The sequence below is a fragment of the Artemia sp. Qi Xiang Cuo genome, chromosome 11 (assembly GCF_049724085.1).
Source record: "Artemia sp. Qi Xiang Cuo chromosome 11, ASM4972408v1, whole genome shotgun sequence".
Classification (NCBI taxonomy): Eukaryota; Metazoa; Arthropoda; class Branchiopoda; order Anostraca; family Artemiidae; genus Artemia; species Artemia sp. Qi Xiang Cuo.
This window is the reverse complement of record NC_142804.1, coordinates 59080009-59098528: the sequence shown is the minus strand read 5'-3', so window position 1 is coordinate 59098528 and position 18520 is coordinate 59080009. Positions and strand designations below refer to the sequence as shown.

Genomic DNA, 18520 nt, shown 5'->3' with positions numbered 1-18520 from the left:
TTACTAGTTGGTTCAGCGTGGAATCAGAGTTTTTCCTATCCCAATTGAAATAAATGATTCAATAGACTCTGCTCAAAAAAAAAAAAAAAAAAAAGCAATTAAACACGAAGGTAAAGCTCCCCAAAACTTTGGTTATGGACATGATTTGAGTGGCCTAGATACATATTTTAGCAAAATGAATGAATTTTTTGGAGCTTTTGAGACTTTAGAGTGCAACAATAGGTTTGAAAATAAACGTTAAGAAGACTAAGTAGCTTAGACTAGGATGAAGAAGTGATGATATATATATATATATATATATATAAAGAGAAAATCGATAAAGCGTAGAGTGTTATTATTAGCAAAAATAGTGGAAGCAGTGAAGATGTAAGTCAAAGGCAGCGCAATAGCGCTGCCTTCGTAAAGAGCGATGTGGGCACAGTGTATTATTTAATAATATTTTGAGTTTTGTTTTTTTAGACCAGGGCGCTTCCCATAGAAAGAGTTGTAGTAGTCGTAGAAGCTTCAAAAAAGGCTCATTCGATCGGAAATTGAAACTTCTAGGGCCCTTTTTAATAGTAATATGTAATTGGAGGGCATCCAGCCCTCCCCCTCCTGCCCATCCTTTCCCCAAACAGATCCAATCAAATTTTGAAATGCCATTTAATTTGATTTAATTTAAATTAAAATTTTAGCCATTTTGTTCAGCGTAGTTGATAGGCCCAGTAATTATGTCTTTGAAGATGACAACCCTATCTCACGGCCCTCAGGGCAAAGGTTGCAAGCTATGCCCGGGGGCATATAAGATTTTTATGGAAATGGGCTCATTGGATTGGAAATCAGAAGTTCTAGTGCTCTTTTTAAGAATTAAAGTGATGGAAGGGCAACTAGCCCCCCCTCGCGTCCTATTTTCCCCAAATGCATCCGATAGAAATTTTGAGATAACAATTTGTAAAAAAAATAGTCCAAAGATGACACAACAGTGCCTTCGGGGCCATTGTAACTGAACCCCTGTAGCTGAACCACCGTGCAACTGAACCCCCGTGCAACTGAACCCCCATGCAACTGAACCCCCGTGCAACTGAACCCTCGTGCTACTGAACCCTCATGCAACTGAACCCCCTTTAACTGAACCCTCGTACAACTCAACCACATTTAACTAAACCCCCGGGTAGCTGAACCCCCGTGTAACTGTACGCCCGTATAACCGAACCCCCGTGCAACTGAACCCCCGTGCAACTGAGCCCCGGTTCAACTGAACCCTCGTGCTACTGAACCCTCATGCAACTGAACTCTCGTGCAACTCAACCCCCGTGAAACGGAACCCCCATGTAACTGTAACTGTGTCTAACCATGTAACTGTGTGTTAACAGAACACAACTGATTAGCAAAAAGTGATGAAAGAGAGGGGTAATACCGAACTCTCAGCTACCATTCTTGGGAGCCATCTGACAGTTTATAAGTGACCATGGAATTGCATTATGTGCTTCTAGGTCAGGGCCTAGGGACCTAGTGGTAAGCCCAGGCCTGAGCGTGCACATATTTTTTTTTGGTGAATTGACTTTCCCTTTAAGTTCTCTATGAAAGTTACAAGTTAATACTAAAACCCATGTTTTAGATATACCATTTTGAAACTGTGCATACATACAGTGTCTTTTGATTTAGTTCAAGTTCTACCTCAAATACCTCATTCTGTCAAATTTTCAGCTTGATATACGTAGCCTTAATAGTGCTAGTTTAATAGTAGCAGAGGTCGTAGTAGGAGCAGTAGAAGTAATAATAGTGTTGAATTAGTAGCAGTAATAGCAGTATTAATAGCAGTAGTAGCAGGTAGATGCCCTAGAAGTTTCATCTTGATACGCTAAGCTGTTCCAAAAAAATTGCTGATACACCTGTATCAGCAATCTGTATGTTATTGCAAGTTACCAATTGTTAAAAATTAAGGTTTTTATACAGGGGATGATCGTAAAAACTTTGAAGGAGGCTCATTCGATTGGAAATTGAAAGTTCAAGTTCAATTTCGAAGAATCAAAGGTAACCACAGGACAATCAGCCTTTCCCTCTTAACCGACACCCCCCCCCCCAAATATAACCGATCAAAATAAAAAAAAACATTTTGTTCAAAATAGTCTGAAGATCAAATAACCATGCCGTTGGGGTTAGCAACCCCACCAGCAGCATCTTGGGCAAGGGCTGTAAGTTAAGCTAGTTCCTCATTGCTAACACATAAGGTTTTTTTAGAAATTTTTTTGTATGAACCTTGGGGGGGGGGGGGGGCTCATTGGATTGGAAATCAAAATTTCCAGTGCACTTTTTCAGAGTTAAAAGTGATCGGAGGGCTTCCACCCCTCCCTATTTCTCCAAATATATCCGATCTAAATTTTGGGATGGCCATTTTTTTTAAAACAGTTTAAAGGTTAAACAACTATACCATAGTTAACTAACTATGGTTCATAACCCTATTATGTTTTACCCAATGTAAGTACGGTGGTTGAGTTGCACGAGGGTTCAGTTGCACGGTGGTTCAGTTGCACGGTGGTTCAGTTGTACGGTTGTACGTTGCACGGGGGTTCAGTTACACGGGGGTTTAGTTACATGTGGGTTCAGTTAAACGGGGTTGAGTTGCACGGGGGTCTATTTGCATGAGGGTTTAGTTAAATGGGGTTCAGTTGCCCAGTGGTTCAGTTACACGAGGGTTCAGTTGTACGGGGGTTCGGTTGCGCGGTGGTTCAGTTACACGGTGGTTCAGTTACAGGGGTTCAGTTGCTTGGGGTTCAGTTACACGAACACCCTTCGGGGTTGATAAAATCCCCCGAGTCTGGGAGCAAGGGTTGTAAGTTACGCCCCGGGGTCATATATGGTTTTTATAGAAGGGGTGGTCGTGTATACTTTAGAGGAAGACTCATTTAATTGGAAATGCAAAGTTCTAGTTCCCATTTAAGAGACAAAAGTGACGGAGGGAAACTAGCCCCCTCCCCAACACCCTCTTTTCCCCAAACGCATCCAATCGAAATTGTGAGATGGCTATTTTGTTCACAATAGTCCAAAGATCATATACCAATGCCTCCAGGGTCGACACAATCCCTCAGAGCACAGTGGCAAGGGTTGTAAGTTATGCCCGGGGCATATTAGGTTTTTGTGGAGCTGGTGCTCGTATAAATTTCGGATGGGACCCGCTTGATTGGAAGTCGGAAGTTCTAATTCGTTCTTTATGAGTTAACAGTGAATAGAGGGCAACCAGCCCCCCCCCCCCCAAGCCCATCATTCTTCAACACAAATTCGACCAAAATTTTACGAGAGCTATTTTGTTCAGCATTGTTAAAAGGCTCAGTAATTATCTCTTTGGGGATGTCAACCTCCCTACAGTCCTCAGTGCAAGGGTTGTGAGTTAGGCAATTCGTTCACTGTTCACGTATAGCATATGTTATTCAGAAGGATATGCATGTTTGAACTTTACTTTCCAAAAAGACGAAGGGCATTCAGGTGAGTCTTTCAGAGAATGTTGAGGGGAGTGTTGGACTAAATTAAAACACGTTATGTGTAGAAGGATTGTCAAAAGGGAGTAACCAAGGAATGACTGAGTATATCAATTTGGAACTTTCAGGAAATGATAAAGGAGATGATCAATAAGGCAATACTTGCTATGCTACCACTACTCCTGCTACCACTACTACTACTACTACTACTACTACTACTACTACCACACTGCTCCAATTACAATATTGAGGGGAAATTTGAACTAAATCAAAAGACATTATGTGCATGGACATTGTCAAAAGAGCGTATTTCAAGAATTGATTTGGTTATTAAGTTGGAACGTTCCGAGAATGGTTAAAGGAGAAGAGCATCAGACCAGAAGGTAATGTGTGCACGCTACTACTAATACTGCTATCATTGCTACATTTACTACTACTGCTACTTCAACTATTACTTCTATTGCAACTAATTGTAAAGATTTAAATTTCAAGAAGTATATGAATATACAAGTTATCAAAAGGACATGTCACCAAAGACAGCAATGGCTAATTGTATAAAGTTGAAACTTCCAGGACTTGATGAGAGGGACGTTCAACTAACCAAAAGTCAATATGTTAATACTACTACTGCTACTAGTACTACCGCTATTACTATTAATACTACTACTTGTAATACTAATACTACTACTGTGGCTACTATTACAACAATGTCGAAGGGGATGAAGGTGAAATTTTCAGGGAATTTGGAGGTGGGAAGGTGATGAGTTGGGAATTGGCAAAGGAATTTGGAGGGGGGGGGGTGTTTTCTAGAGGCACTCTCTAGGGATAGTGGTCCTTTGCCAAATACCTATAAGTACAATCAGTTGTACAAGTACAATAAGCTCTGCAAAAACGGGGTTATATCCTACTTTTTACAGATATAATGAATGAAAGGTTGCGATGGCTATAACAATGGCTAATTGTATTAAGTTGAAACTTCCAGGACATTATGAGAGGGATGTTCAACTAACCAAAGGACAATACATTAATACTACTGCTGCTACTAGTACTACCGCTATTACTATTAATACTACTACTTGTAATACCAATACTACTACTGTGGCTATTATTACAACAATGTCTAAGGGGATGAAGGTGAAATTTTCAGGGAATTTGGAGGTGGGAAGGTGATGAGTTGGGAATTGGTAAAGGAATTTGGAGGGGGAGGGGATGTTTTCTAGAGGCACTCTCTAGGGATAGTGCTCCATTGCCAAAAACCTATAAGTAATATGTTAATACAATCAGTTGTACAAGTACAATTAGCTCTGCAAAAACGGGGTTATATCCTACTTTTTACAGATATAATGAATGAAAGGTTGCGATGGCTATAACAACGGCTAATTGTATTAAGTTGAAACTTCCAGGACATGATGAGAGGGATGTTCTAGTAACCAAAGGACAATACGTTAATACTACTGCTGTTACTAGTACTACCGCTATTACTATTAATACTACTACTTGTAATACTAATACTACTACTGTGACTACTATTACAACAATGTCAAAGGGTATGAATGTGAAATTTTCAGGGAATTTGGAGGTGAGAAGGTGATGAGTTGGGAATTCCCGAGGGAATTTGGAGGGGGGTGTTTTCTAGAGGCACTCTCTAGGGATAGTGCTCCTTTGCCAAATACCTATAAGTACAATCAGTTGTAAAAGTACAATAAGCTCTGCAAAATCGGGGTTATATCCTACTTTTTAGAGATATAATGAATGAAGGTTACGATGGCTAGGTCAAGTGTTCGGATAAGGGATAACAGATTGCCAAAGATTGCACTTCTTGGTCCTTCATCTGAGGTCGACTGAAAAGCGGGTCGCCCTAAAAAAAAGGTTGGAAGAGGTCATAGTCAGTGATCCAAAGCTCGCTATCGTTCAAAAAAGGGAAGGGGTGGCTCACATCAGCTGCAGTTGGTTTGAGGGTGGATTCCAAGGTAATCAGGGGCGCTAACAGCAAATGTCGGGGTGCAAAAGTTCGAACGCGTGTAGAACATGGTCTTTTTAGCCTGTAAAGTCAAATTTGGCCTATAATGATGTCATACCGCTCTTGATTTTTTTTTACATGGTAAAATAAACTGAAAACTTCATAAACTTGACATATTCTGAATCCTAAGAAAAAGTACTTTCACCAGTTATTTTTAGTTTTTCTCCAAAACTTTTATTTCTTTAGTTAACCCCTATTTAATTTTGAAAACAAGGTTTTTTAAATTACTTTTTCTCAGGTTTTTCGGTTTTTCTGAAATTTTTACGTACATAAGTATATTTTTTTATGCTGTATTTGAGTTCTGCTCGTCATCACGAGTCAAAATTTGTACCTTTTTTCCAAAAAATATTATTTCTTGAGCAACTATTTATTTTTCCTAAATAGCGTCATAGGTTTCAGAAATTAGTCTACAATGACCAATTAAATTTTTTTTTTTTTTTAGCTGTTAAAAAAAATGAAAACGAATCAAACTGCACATCATTCTAACTGTCCAAATGTCCTTTACATGTTGTTAATAAAAACAAAGTCGAGACTTGAAATCTGCAAGAATATATAAGCGTTTAACAAGAAAATCCCCCCCCCCCAAAAAAAGAAAGTTTTCTGAATAGTGGCGTTTTACTCTAAATATTTTCAACACAGCCTACAGTTTTCATTTCACCTAACGACATATCGCTTTTTCTTGAGTCAAATTATTTATTTACATTCTAAAAAGCTAACATTTTTAACCAGGGAAAAAAACAACAACAGATGCCTCGTTCTGCGATCGCATGCGCGAATTTGGTTTCCACAGCAATAAAAAAAAGCCGAGCATCTTACATATCGGGTTTTAGTTGCATAAAGTACTTAGATATAAAAGGCTAATTTCTCTTTTATAGGCTAAAACCGTCAAGTTCTACATTAGTGCGAGCATTTGCACCCCGATATTCGTTTTAAGCACCTTAGATTACCCCGGCATCCATACTCAAACCAACTACGGCTGATATGAGCCACCCCCTCTCTTTTTTTGAACGATAGCGAGCCTTGGATTACTGACTATTCCATAAAGTACTGAAAACTACGACATAAAAGGAAAGGATTTGGTATATTTATCTGATCCAACTAAAGGTAAGGATTCTGGCAACAACGATTTTAGGGGGTGTCAGTTGTCTTGCGTGAGGCACACCATGTTGGTACAACTAGTTCTGAAGCATGTAAACAGATAGGAGATGCGTTGGACAGCATTGCTCCGCTTTTCTCGAAGCACAACGAGTCCAGATCTACCATAAGGAATCATAGCCTCTGGATCAACTATTTAGATCTTATCCGTACCGGAAACGACTATCTTTATGCTGAAAGAGCTGCGGACTAGATTTCACACTTAAACGCCACAAGAGAGAAGATTTCGATTTTCTTCGCACCCGGAAACTACAAATGCGCCGCAGTTGCGCTTAGCTACCTAGAAGAAATTCTACGCCTGCCTGAAAAAGCGCCAGAAGTTCACAGAAAGTTTGTAGGTGGCAATTTTGTTGTTAGGAAAACAACCATGCCGTTTTGCAGCATTGCATGTGATCTGGCTTTATAGCCGACCGTGAATCTGGACATCAAAGGTCATCGAAGAGTTTCTGGTATCTTTGGTGCGACAACAAATGAAAATGCCAGGGATCGATATCTGACAACTCTTCCCTTTCTCACAGCAGCCACCAGAACGCTGAAAGCAAACCTGAATATGGATGACGAGGCAATGAAGCATCATGAAGATACCCCTGCGTTTACGAATCTGACAATAAAAGGCGGAAATCAAGCTATGGACTTGGTAGAGTTGCTCGTAAACCCATTCAAGACGACAAGAACAGAGGTGTACAACTTTATGACAGGGATAGAGCTCCAAAAGCCATAGCAAATAGTCTGCTGAACTTCCGAAACATTGTCTTCAAAGCCATGAGCTCATACCTCGACGGGACATCCACGAAAGTAAAAATTGGCATAGTAAAAACTTTCGCCTCTGTTGCCAAAACAGGAAAAAAGAAAGAGCCACAAAAAATATTTTGAGAAAACTGAGCTGCTTAAGTGAGCTCTGCGTCTTGCAAATTTAACACAAACTTCATCCCTCTGTGAGCTGCTGAAGTACGAGCTACAGCTATATCCGGCTTCAATTCCGCGCAGTATTATCATCAAGCCATAGGGAGTCTCATATACGTACTGGTACAAAGTCAACAGCCTTGAACTATATTCTGCGAAAGTCTGGCTTGCAGTCATGGTCGAAATTGATTCCACATACGCTTTTTAAAGACTCTCCTCGATCTGACTATGCAGTTGATGTCATGAGTTTCATAAGGTGTTATAGACCAGAACAAAATGAGACGCTAGCATATTTTGGAATAATAGTTTACGATGGAATTCTTAGGAGCATACCCGAAGCTTGTCAGTCTATCCATTAGGTTGGTGACAGGTATGACGGTCTTAGTGACGATAGAACCCATGATGACTACTCGTTCAACCTCAAAGAAGTATCTCGCTGTCGAGAGAGAAGAGGATATCCTAAAGGAAATATTTCCAGCCCGTTCACTTTCTCCAGCAAAGTTGCAACACTCTGGGACGGGATTCTCAGTAGTCGCTCAGCCAAAGTTTGACTCTTGAAAGTTCTTTTCGAGGTCCGGGAGTACAATTTTTCGACCCGTCTGATGGTTCATCTCGCTGGAGGTTTCAAGAGTCGACATAAAGCTGTTACCGTTACGCCTCATGGAAGCTCTGTTGGTGACGATATCTCGTCTTGCCATGAAGAGGCAGACACTCGGATATTATACCACACAGCAGTTGCCGCGAGACGAAAGAGCACACTTGTGATAGTACAAGCCAACGATACTAATATCATGTTATAAGCTGCATACTACTTCCAGTGTCTTACTAGTTTCGGCCTCAAGCAGCTCCGGGTTAAGTTTCCGTGCTACTGCATACCTATGCAAGCGGCAGCACAAAAACTAGGAGTAACATTTTTCAACGCCTTGCCGCTTGTCCACAGCTTGAGTTGATGTGACACCATAAGCTTTCTGTATGGATTCGGAAAGGTCCGCTTTTTTCGAGCTGTGAAGTCTTCAGAACTTTTTTGGGATCTTTAGGTGATGAACTTCGAGCCCTTGCAGAGAAGCCATCATCTGCGCAAAGTGATGGTTTAGTCAACGTCTGTAAGCAGCTGGTGGTTACAGTGTATGGCAGAAGTGAGACTAACTTTTGTATTCGAGCACTTTTGTACTCAAGATTGGAGGATTTGTGGCGTTTACCACCAACTGATATAAAGTTTCTGCTTCATTTGAAAAGGTGCATTTTCCAGCCACTGATTTGGATCCAAAGCCACAAGCCCTGTATTGATTTACGTCAGGTTACGTCAGGCTACCGATATGGGCTGGAGAACTGAAGATCATGAACTAAAGCCAGACCTAGTTTCTGCGATGCCGCATGGGCTAGCATTGCTTTCTTTTTGCAACTGTGACAAGACGAAGTGCGGCTCGCACTGCAAATGCTCCAAAATAGTTTTCTGTGACAGCGCATACAAGTGTGGAGCTGACTCCCAAAAATAGCTGACCTACTTTCCGATGTGTATCAGAACGAGTCCCAAGATGACGATGAAGAAGATAAAGAGATTTGAGCCACTTTTCATGCTCAGTTTTAAATATTTGATTTTTTATTTGTTTTGATGTTAAACTGCTAATGCAGTCGTCTATAAGCCTTACTTTCAGCTGATCATGACATTTACAATCTACAACATCAGTGGCTGTTGACCCAATCTAACCGATTGAATTATTGACCCCTGCTATGCTGGGATTTAAAGAAAATAGGATCTTAAATCAGCCTTAGTACCCTCTGCACCACACGTTCACACGGCTTCGCCACCTTGAGGCTCGTATATGAGCCTACGTAAACCAGATTGTATCTACTACCACATAAAAAATAACTAGTTACTCAAGAATTAAGATTTTTTGGAAATCAGGCACATGGTTTCACTCGTAATGATGAGCAGAATTCAAATAAAGCATAAAAAATATAACAAAATTCGCGCATGCAATCGCAGAACTAGGCATATGTTTTTTTTTTGTTTTTTTTTTCCTGGTTAAAAATATTAGTTCTATACAATGTAAATACATGATTTGATGCAAAAAAGAGCGATCTGTTGTTTGGTGAGATAAAAATCATAGGTTGTCTTGAAAATATTTTGAGTAAAACGCCACAATTCAGAATTTTTTTTTGGGGGGGGGGATTCTCTTGTTCAAACGCTTGTATATTCTTGCAGATTCAAGGCTCGACTTTGTTTTTATTAATAACATATAAAGGACATTTTGATGGTTCGAATGATGTGCAGTTTGATTCGTTTTCGTTTTTTTTTAACAGCTAAAAAAAAAGAAAGAAAAAAACTTGGTCATTGTGAGCGAATTTCTGAAAGCTATGATGTTATTTAGAAAAAATAAATAGTTGCTCAAGGATTTCAATTTTTAAAAAAGAGGCACATGGTTTGACTCGTAATAACGGTCAGAATTTAAAAAAATCATAAAAAATTATACTTATCTAAGCAAAAATTTCAGAAAAATCGAAAAAAACAAGAAAAAGTATATTTAAAAATATTGTTTTCAAAAATAAATAAGGGTTAACAAAAAAAAAAAATTGTGGGGGAAAAACTAAAAATACTAGGTGAAAATAGTTGCTCTTAGAATTCAGAATATGTCAAGTTTATAAAGTTTTTGGTTTATTTTACCATGTAAATAAAATCAAGAGCGGTATGACGTCGTTATAGGCCAAATTTGACTTTATAGGCTAAAATTGCCATGTTCTACACGCGTGCGAACTTGTGCACCCCAATATTCGTTATCAGCAAATACCCTAGAATCCACCCTCAAACTAACCGCGGCGAATGTGAGCCACTCCTTGAAAGATAACGGTCCATGGATCACTGACTATCATAGGATAGATCTAAAGAAAGTTGGACCTCCATTCGAAGGGGGCAAACATTGGATCTTTGAACAGATCGGGATAGTAGAGGAGCATGCGCAGCTATGTTGGGCTCAGACTGCTCGATGCTGCTGTGAGTGTTAGGCAGTAATCAAGGCCGTATCCAGGGCAAGGTAACGGGATTTGACCCCCTCCCCCCTCGAAATGTTTGTCCGACTCGCCAAAACGTAACAAAAAATGAATATAAACAAGTTTTTGATACATTTTTAAAAGTTTCTTTTTACCCCCCCCCCCTCCCGAAAAACATCCGGGATACGAACCAAGTAGTAAAAAAAATGCTTTATGTGGTTTTTGATTTCCTTTTTTTAACGATTGGTAAGTTCATTTAGTAAAAAAAAAAGTTGTTTGCAAATTGAACGTAATCTTACAACAAAATTGCCAGCCGGGCTATTTAAAATCAAAGACATGGTACTATTATACTTATAACCTAGAGAATTGTCTTCTGCCACCCTAAATTGAAGCTATAGCTTATATAGGGAGGAAAAAACAGAAAAGAAAATTTCAGTATTAAAATAAGAAGAAGGAAAATACAAAAAAAAAACAAAAAAAAAACGAAGGAATAGAAGACGACAAAAAAACGTAGCAGTAGGCAATAAATGGAACATAACAAAAGAAAGAAAGTTGTTATTGCGTAAGAAAACCATGTATAGAAAAAAGTAGGCGAAAACAAATTATTTACTATGAATGTCGACAGTGAAATTATTGGTAAGTCAGATAATAGTACTTTGAAGTTTAGGGTCTATCGACTTCCCTAACTACACTCTTCGAATAAACTGTATACGAAAAAAACTATAATGTCTGAATGGTCAAAACAAATATGCATACAAACCATAAACAATGAGAAAAAACTAGAGAAAGGAAAAAGTACTTACAAACCAGTCATATTTGCTAGGGATATTTGGTCCTTTTCGTCATATGTAGGCACCCTCTTTCTTTTAATTGGCTCAGACACTATTATCGTTTGGCTTCTCCCCTTTTTCTTGATAACTTTAGATTTACCACGCCTACCTTTCTCGCCTTCTTTTTGTGGCTTCGCAATGGGAAGAGTATCAGTAAATTCCTCTGTCTCTTTGACTTTCTAAAAGAAAACAAAATTGAAAAAAAAAATTAGCTGACATTCTAATGTTTACAAATCAGTAAGAGATCTTTATTAAAAATGACACTGCTTGCTCCGTTCTGTGGAAGGAAGAAAAAACTGACAATCGAAGGAGCTACTTATGAAGGATTATATTTCAGAAAATAGAGGATAAAGGGGGCATTACCTGGAAATTGTAAAAACATCTGTAAGCAATCATGAGCATGTCCAGAGCCTCCTCTTTTTACCCAGCCTGGACGCTTTCTTCAAAGAAACAGCTTAAAATACATACAGATATACTTTGGGTGTATTTTAGTCCTTTCGTAGAAGCACTAAAGCGTAGAAGCGTTAATTTAAGTTATATTATATAAAAGTGAATATAATCTGACAGCCAAAGCTGATAAACAAAGGATGGCAACCAAAGCTGACAACCAAAGGATGGCACAGGTCATCAGATGGCAACTACGAATGTTTTTTTTTGTGACTGTTTACATAAATGCATGTCAAGGTCGTTTATACATTTTGGTGCCTTAAAAAAAACTAACATCACCAATAAATCAAACCAAATTTATTTCTTTCACTTTTTTGCCTTTATAGAGGTTTTCTTAAAGGAAAACAAAAAATATCAGGGCCTAAATGCCCTGAAATTTTCACGCAAAACTAGTAGAAAGAATTGAGTTTTATACGCTAAGAATTGATACTGTCCAATTGTTTCCCCTAAACTTTTTGTCCACCGAAAAGCCCACTTGGTCCAGTTAACTTATCGTAAAAGTTTCGTACCGATCGGAAGAAAAGCATGTCAAATATCGATAAAACCCTTTCTTTTTGAAAGCTCTACTTTCAAACAAATTCATTTTCAGTAGTTTTTACTTCATCGAGATCCCATTGTCCCTGTCTGCATGCCCTCTATGTTTCAGCAAATTGAAACAAAAATTGTTGGCCTGGCTTCAGGTGTCAAATCTGAATACAGCCGAACTTCAAAATGCCTTGTCTTCATTGAGGCATTCATTAACTGCAAAAACCTAAAGCCTATTGCGTCAGGCGCTTCACTGAAAACGAATATTTTCTGTTCCAGTTCTTACAGCATTGACAATGAAAATAAAATTACAGTGAAATAAAATCTTGAACTGATGGATCTTTAAACAATTAATATCATTATCTGTCAAATATTCAATTTGAATTTGTTTATACTTTCCAAGACTCTTCAAGACACATTTAGTTTTCAGTAAAGCGCCATGACGTAGTAGGTTTTAGAATTTTACAGCGAGAGAAGGAGGCGATACCCAAACTCTTGTTTGTAGTGACGTTTGTTCGTTTCAAGCTGGATTTACATATTCAATTTGAGTTTCACTCGTTTTAAGATTTATTTATTCATTTACATTAATATCTATTGTATGTTTGTTTGCATTGATTCTTTATTTAATTTCCGTCCGTTGTGGGATTCATTTATGCGTTTATAACAAAATATTTTTTCGTATTAAGCTTAATCGGCATGTTCAATTTAATCATTAATCGCTTTATGATCCATTTATTTATTTATATTATAACTTGTCGTACGTTTTTTTGATGTGATTGTTTATTTATTTTCTGTTCATTTTGGGTTTAATTTTTTCTTTAATAGTAATTTCTGGTCGTTTTGAGCTTGAATTTTAACAGGCTATTTGTATCTGCTGATCTTAAGTTTAAAATGACCTTTACTTTTCTTTGAACAATTTCTTTTTCCAAAAGTTTTTTCTTAATTAATTTTGTTCGTTTTTGATAGCAAAAAGTTTCAAATTTTTAGAAATACCTTATTTAAATATCACACTTTTTTTTGTAAATCAAATGTTCATCAAAGTATTAAAACTAGTTTCAAAGTAGCAATATCAAAGTAAACAAATGGGTTTGTGTCCACCTCGGAGTTTTTATTATCTGATGTTTTAACAAAATGGCTATCTCAAAATTTTCATCGGATGGGTTTAGGGAAAAAAAGGGCATAGGGGGTAGGGCTAATTGCCCTTCGATATCTTTTTAATCTATAAAAGTGAATTAGAACTTTACATTTTCAGCAACATGAGCCCTCTCTGAAACTTAGGCAAGCGTACATCCTCTAAAAACTCTATATGTACCTCAAGCATAGCTTATAACGGATGTTTCCGGATCATTGGGCCTCGTTTCGACCCCTGAGTTTCAATTCTGATGTCTAAAACTATTATCGACAAAATGGCCGCCTCAAAATTTTTATCTAATGGGCTTGGGGAAGAAAGGGCCGTGGAGGGGCTAGTTGCCTTCCGATCTCTTTTGACTCTGAGAAAGTGGACTAGAACTTTTAATTTCAAATCAAATGAGCCCTCTCTGAAGTTTAGAAGAGCATCCCTTTCATAAGAACGATATACGGCCCCAGAACGTAAATTATAACGCCTGCCCCCGGGCCCTGGAGGGTTGTGTCGACACCGGAGTTTTTGTTATCTTACCTTTGAACTATTTTAAAAAAATGGTTATCTCAAAGTTTTTATTAGATGGGTTTGCGGAAAAGAGGGCGTGGTGGTGGGATAGTTGCCTTCCGATCTCTTTTGATTGTTAAAAATGGAACTAGAACTTTCAGTTTCCATTACAATGAGCCCTTTCTGAAGTTTATACGAGCATCCCTTCCATAAGAACCATATATGCCACCAGGGCTTAACTTGCAGCACCTGCCGCCGGGCCCTGGGGGGTTGTGTCGACACCGAAGTCTTTATCATCTGACTTATGAACTATTTTTTAACCAAATGGCTATATCAAAATTTTTATCGGATACATTTGGGGGAAAAGAGGCGTAGAGGGGATTGTTGCCATCTGATCTCTTTTGACTCTTAAAAACTGAACTAGAACTTTCAATTTCCAATCAAATCAGCCCTATATATGGCATAACTTACAACGCCTACCCCGGCCCCTGAAGGATTGTGTCGACCCTGGAGCTTTCACTATATGATCTTTGAACCATTTTGAAAAAATGGCTTTCTCAATGTTCTTATCGGATGAGTTTGAGGAAAATAGCGGTTGGAGGGGGAGGGCTAGTTGCCCTCCGATCTCTTTTGACTCTTAAAAAGTGAAAGAGAACTTCAATTTCCAATCATATGAGCCCTCTTTGAAGTTTATACGAGCATTCCTTCCATAAGAACCATATATGCCCCCAGAGTATTACTTACAACGTCTGCCCCCGGATCCTGGGGGATTGTGTCGACACAAGACTTTTTCTTATCTGAACTTTGAGCTATTTTTAACGAAACGGCTATCTCAAAATTTTTATCGGATGGGTTTGGGGAAAAGAGGGTGTGGGGGGGGGGCTAGTTGCCCTCGGGTCTGTTTTTAATCTTAAAAAGTTAGCTATAAATTTTAATTTCCAATCAAACAAGCCCTCTCTGAAGTTTCTACGAGCATCCATTTCAAAGAAACTATATAAGCCCCAAGGACAACACTTACAACGCCTACCCCCCGGGCCTTGGGGGGTTTTGTCGACACCGGAGTTTTTGTCATCTAATTTTTAAACAAAATTTGAAAAAAAATCTCAAAATTTGTAGCGGATGGGTTTGGAGAAACAAGGGCACAGGGGGGGGGATTAGTTGCCATTCAATCTCTCGACTCTTAAAAAGGGAACTAGAACTTTCAATTTCCAACAAATTAGCCTTCTATAAAATTTATACGAGCATCCATAAGAACCATACATGCCCTTAGGGCATAACAAAGAACGCCTTCTCCCAGGCCCTGGGGGGTTGTATTGACTCGAGTTTTTCTTATCCGACCTTTGAACTATTTTTTTTTAACAAACTGTCTATCTAAAAATTTTCGTCAGATGGGTTTGGAAAAAGAAGGCGTGGGGGGGGGGCTAGTTGCCCTCGGATCTCTTTTGACTATTAAAAAGTGAACTCAAACTTTCAACTTCAAATCAAATGAGTCGTCTCTGAGGTTGATACGATCATCCCTTTCGTAAGGACCAAATATGCCTCGGGGCATAGCTAACAACACCTGCCCCCAGGCCCTGGGGGGGTGTCGACACCTGAGTTTTTGTTATCTGACCTTTGAACTATTTTTTACAAAATGTCTATCTCAAAATTTTCATCAGATGGGTTTGGACAAAGAAGGCGTGGGGGGAAGGCTAGTTGCCCTCGGATCTCTTTTAACGCTTAAAAAGTGAACCCGAACTTTCATTTTTCCAAACAAGTAAACCCTCTCTGAAGTTTAAACGAGGACCCCTTTCATAAGAACCAACCAAATGAGCCCTCTCTTAAAGTTTTTACGAGCATCTTTTCCATAAGAACCATATATTCCCCCAGGGAATGACTTACAATGCTTCCCCTCGGGCCCTGGGGGAGGATGTGTCGTCGACCCCGGAGTTTTCGTTACATGGTCTTTGAACTATTTTTTTAAATTGGCTATCTCAAAGTTCTTATCGGATGGGTTTGAGGAAAAAAGGGCGTGGGGTGGGGGGTATATGCCCTCCGATCTCTTTTGACTCTTAAAAAGTATACTAGAACTTTTAATTTCCAATCAAATGAGCCCTCTCTGAAGTTTATACGAGCATTCATTCATTAAGAACCATACATGCCCCCACGGCATAATTTACAATGCCCGCCCCCGGGCCCTTGGAGGTTGTGTCGACACCGGAGTTGTTGCTGTGTGATCATTGAACTATTTTTAACAAAATGGCTATCTCAAAAGTTTTATCGGATGCATTTGGGAAAAGGGCGTGGGGGGGGGGCTAGTTGCCCTTCGATCACTTTTGACTCTTAAAAAGGGCACTAGAACTCTCAATTTACAATCGAATGAGCCTCCTTTGAAGTTTTTACGACGACACCTTCCATATGAAGTGCCTCTGGCAAAAAAATAATAATAAAACAATGGAGCCACGTGGCCTTGACTATAGGCAACCCTATAGCGTTGCCTCTGATAAAACCAATCTGTAAACAATTGGAAATTTCAACAATTTACAACCCTTGCGCCATGGGCTGTTGGGGGTCACGCCATCTCCAGAATTATATTCGTTGGACATTTCGACTTTTCCGAACAAAATAGATATTTCAAAATTATGATCTGATGTCTTAGGGGGTTTGGGGGGGGGGGGGTACAAGGTGGCAAATAAGGGACCTGGAAAGGGCTGGTTGTTCTCAAATCACTTCCGACCCTTTAAAAGGTCACCAGAATTTTCAATTTCAATCAAAATCCCCCCTTACAAATTCCTAGGACCCCTTCCAAAAGAAATGACCAGGGCAAAAAAGAAATAAACAATACTCTCTTTCGAATACATATGGCTATTTACTTAGGCAACACCAGAAAATTGCCACTGATGGCCTGGGCATAGCTAAGTACTACACCCGTTATATTTTTTCGTTCATAACTATTTTTTGCCCTTTTTTAATTTTCAAATTATCTTCCATACTTTCCATTGTTTTTTTTTCTACATTTAATCAGCAACACAGAACTCTTAAATTCTCGAAATAAATGCATGCTAACTTTTTTTGTAGTTTTTTGTTCAGAGCGTCCAAGGTCTCCCTCAGTTGGCATATTCGAGACGAACGTCCAATTTCTCCTTAGATGAATGTAAAAAGCTGAATCAAAACCACATGCCCCTAAGCTGTCACCAGGTATGATTCCTAAATCGTTCAAAGGCGCTTCTTCATTCATTTTAGGTTCCAAGGAACGAATTATTCCTGGTTTCTTCTTAAGCTCAGTCATTTCAATCGTTTGACCCTCCATTCCTAAAATGATGAGAATGAAACAGTTGCCACTGTTAATTTAATAGACCACTAACTGCTAGAATTAATAATTGCCATTCAGAGTTCCCAATAAACATTTCGAAAACATTTATGTACGGAATAATGAAAGATCTTAAGCCGAACTGGCCAGCCATGACAAAAACCAACAAAGATAAAAATCTCAATGAAAAAAAAAAACAACAAACGAGACTGCTGCCAGTGAAGAGAAAAAAAAAGAGAGACAAATGCAAAACAACGTGGATATTTCGCCTGTATCACAAACAAGACGTCTTCAGCACGAAAGACAGAAGAAGAACAAGATAAAAACAAAAAAAAGTTAAAACTAAAAAAAACAATAAAACCACCACCAAACTAAAAAATATACAACTGGCGCAAACTTATCCACGTAGAGAGAAGATGCTAATATGGAGTTAGTTCAGTGAGAACACCAGAACAACTGCGGAAAAATAAAAAATGGAAATTACTTTAACTATATTGGCTATTATTGAAGCAATTCGTTTTGGTCTAGCAGGTAAAACAGTCCCCTGGTGATTATTTATAATCTTAATTCCCTTATTGACTGTTGATTCTCTCTTTAGAAGATTATCATAAATTGGATCAATATTTAAACTATCCGTGTCCCTATTTATTGAAAGGTTAGCAAACATATGTTGTTGTTTTTTTTTCTCTCCACTGGCCGCAGTCTCGTTTGTTGTTGTTTTTTATTGATATTTTTCTATTTGTTTGTTTTTGTACGGAATAATAATATTTTCGTGACTTTTTGCTTAACATTAAGCTATTGAATCAGAAAAATATAGAAAAGCCACTATTAAAAAAGCGAATACCTAGTTAAGCTTCAGTTTCAACTATCATTCCGTATGACAATGCAACTATTCTGTACATCCGTTCATCTTCCTGTGTTTAGAGTAGATTCTACTTTAGGTTTGACGTTTAATAAGCTGGTTTTTACTCGTTTTAAGTTTAAATTCGCTCTTTAGTTTCCATGCAAAAACTCGGAATCCTTAAGACTAATATATACCGTAGCACACACACACACACACACAGACACGCACAGACATGCACAGACATGCACAGACACGCACAGACACACACAGACACACATAGACACACACAGACACACACAGACACACAGAGACACACATAGACACACACAGACACACACAGACACACACAGACACACACAGACACAAACAGACACAAACAGACACACACACACACACACAGACACACACACACACACACACACAGACAGACACAGAGA

The 18520-nt window shown here is 38.7% G+C and overlaps 1 protein-coding gene across 1 annotated transcript in view; it reads right to left on the bottom strand.

Moving 5' to 3' along the window:
* The window catches only part of LOC148947182 (general transcription factor 3C polypeptide 1-like), a 193899-nt gene that overhangs the window by 76439 nt on the left and 98940 nt on the right, over nucleotides 1-18520 (bottom strand). The window contains exons 12-13 of the mRNA XM_089096918.1: nucleotides 16997-17241; nucleotides 11325-11530 (exon numbers count right to left, since the gene is read on the bottom strand). Of these exons, the coding sequence (XP_088953044.1) occupies nucleotides 11325-11530; nucleotides 16997-17241 (451 nt within the window). The remainder of the gene's footprint in view (nucleotides 1-11324; nucleotides 11531-16996; nucleotides 17242-18520) is intronic.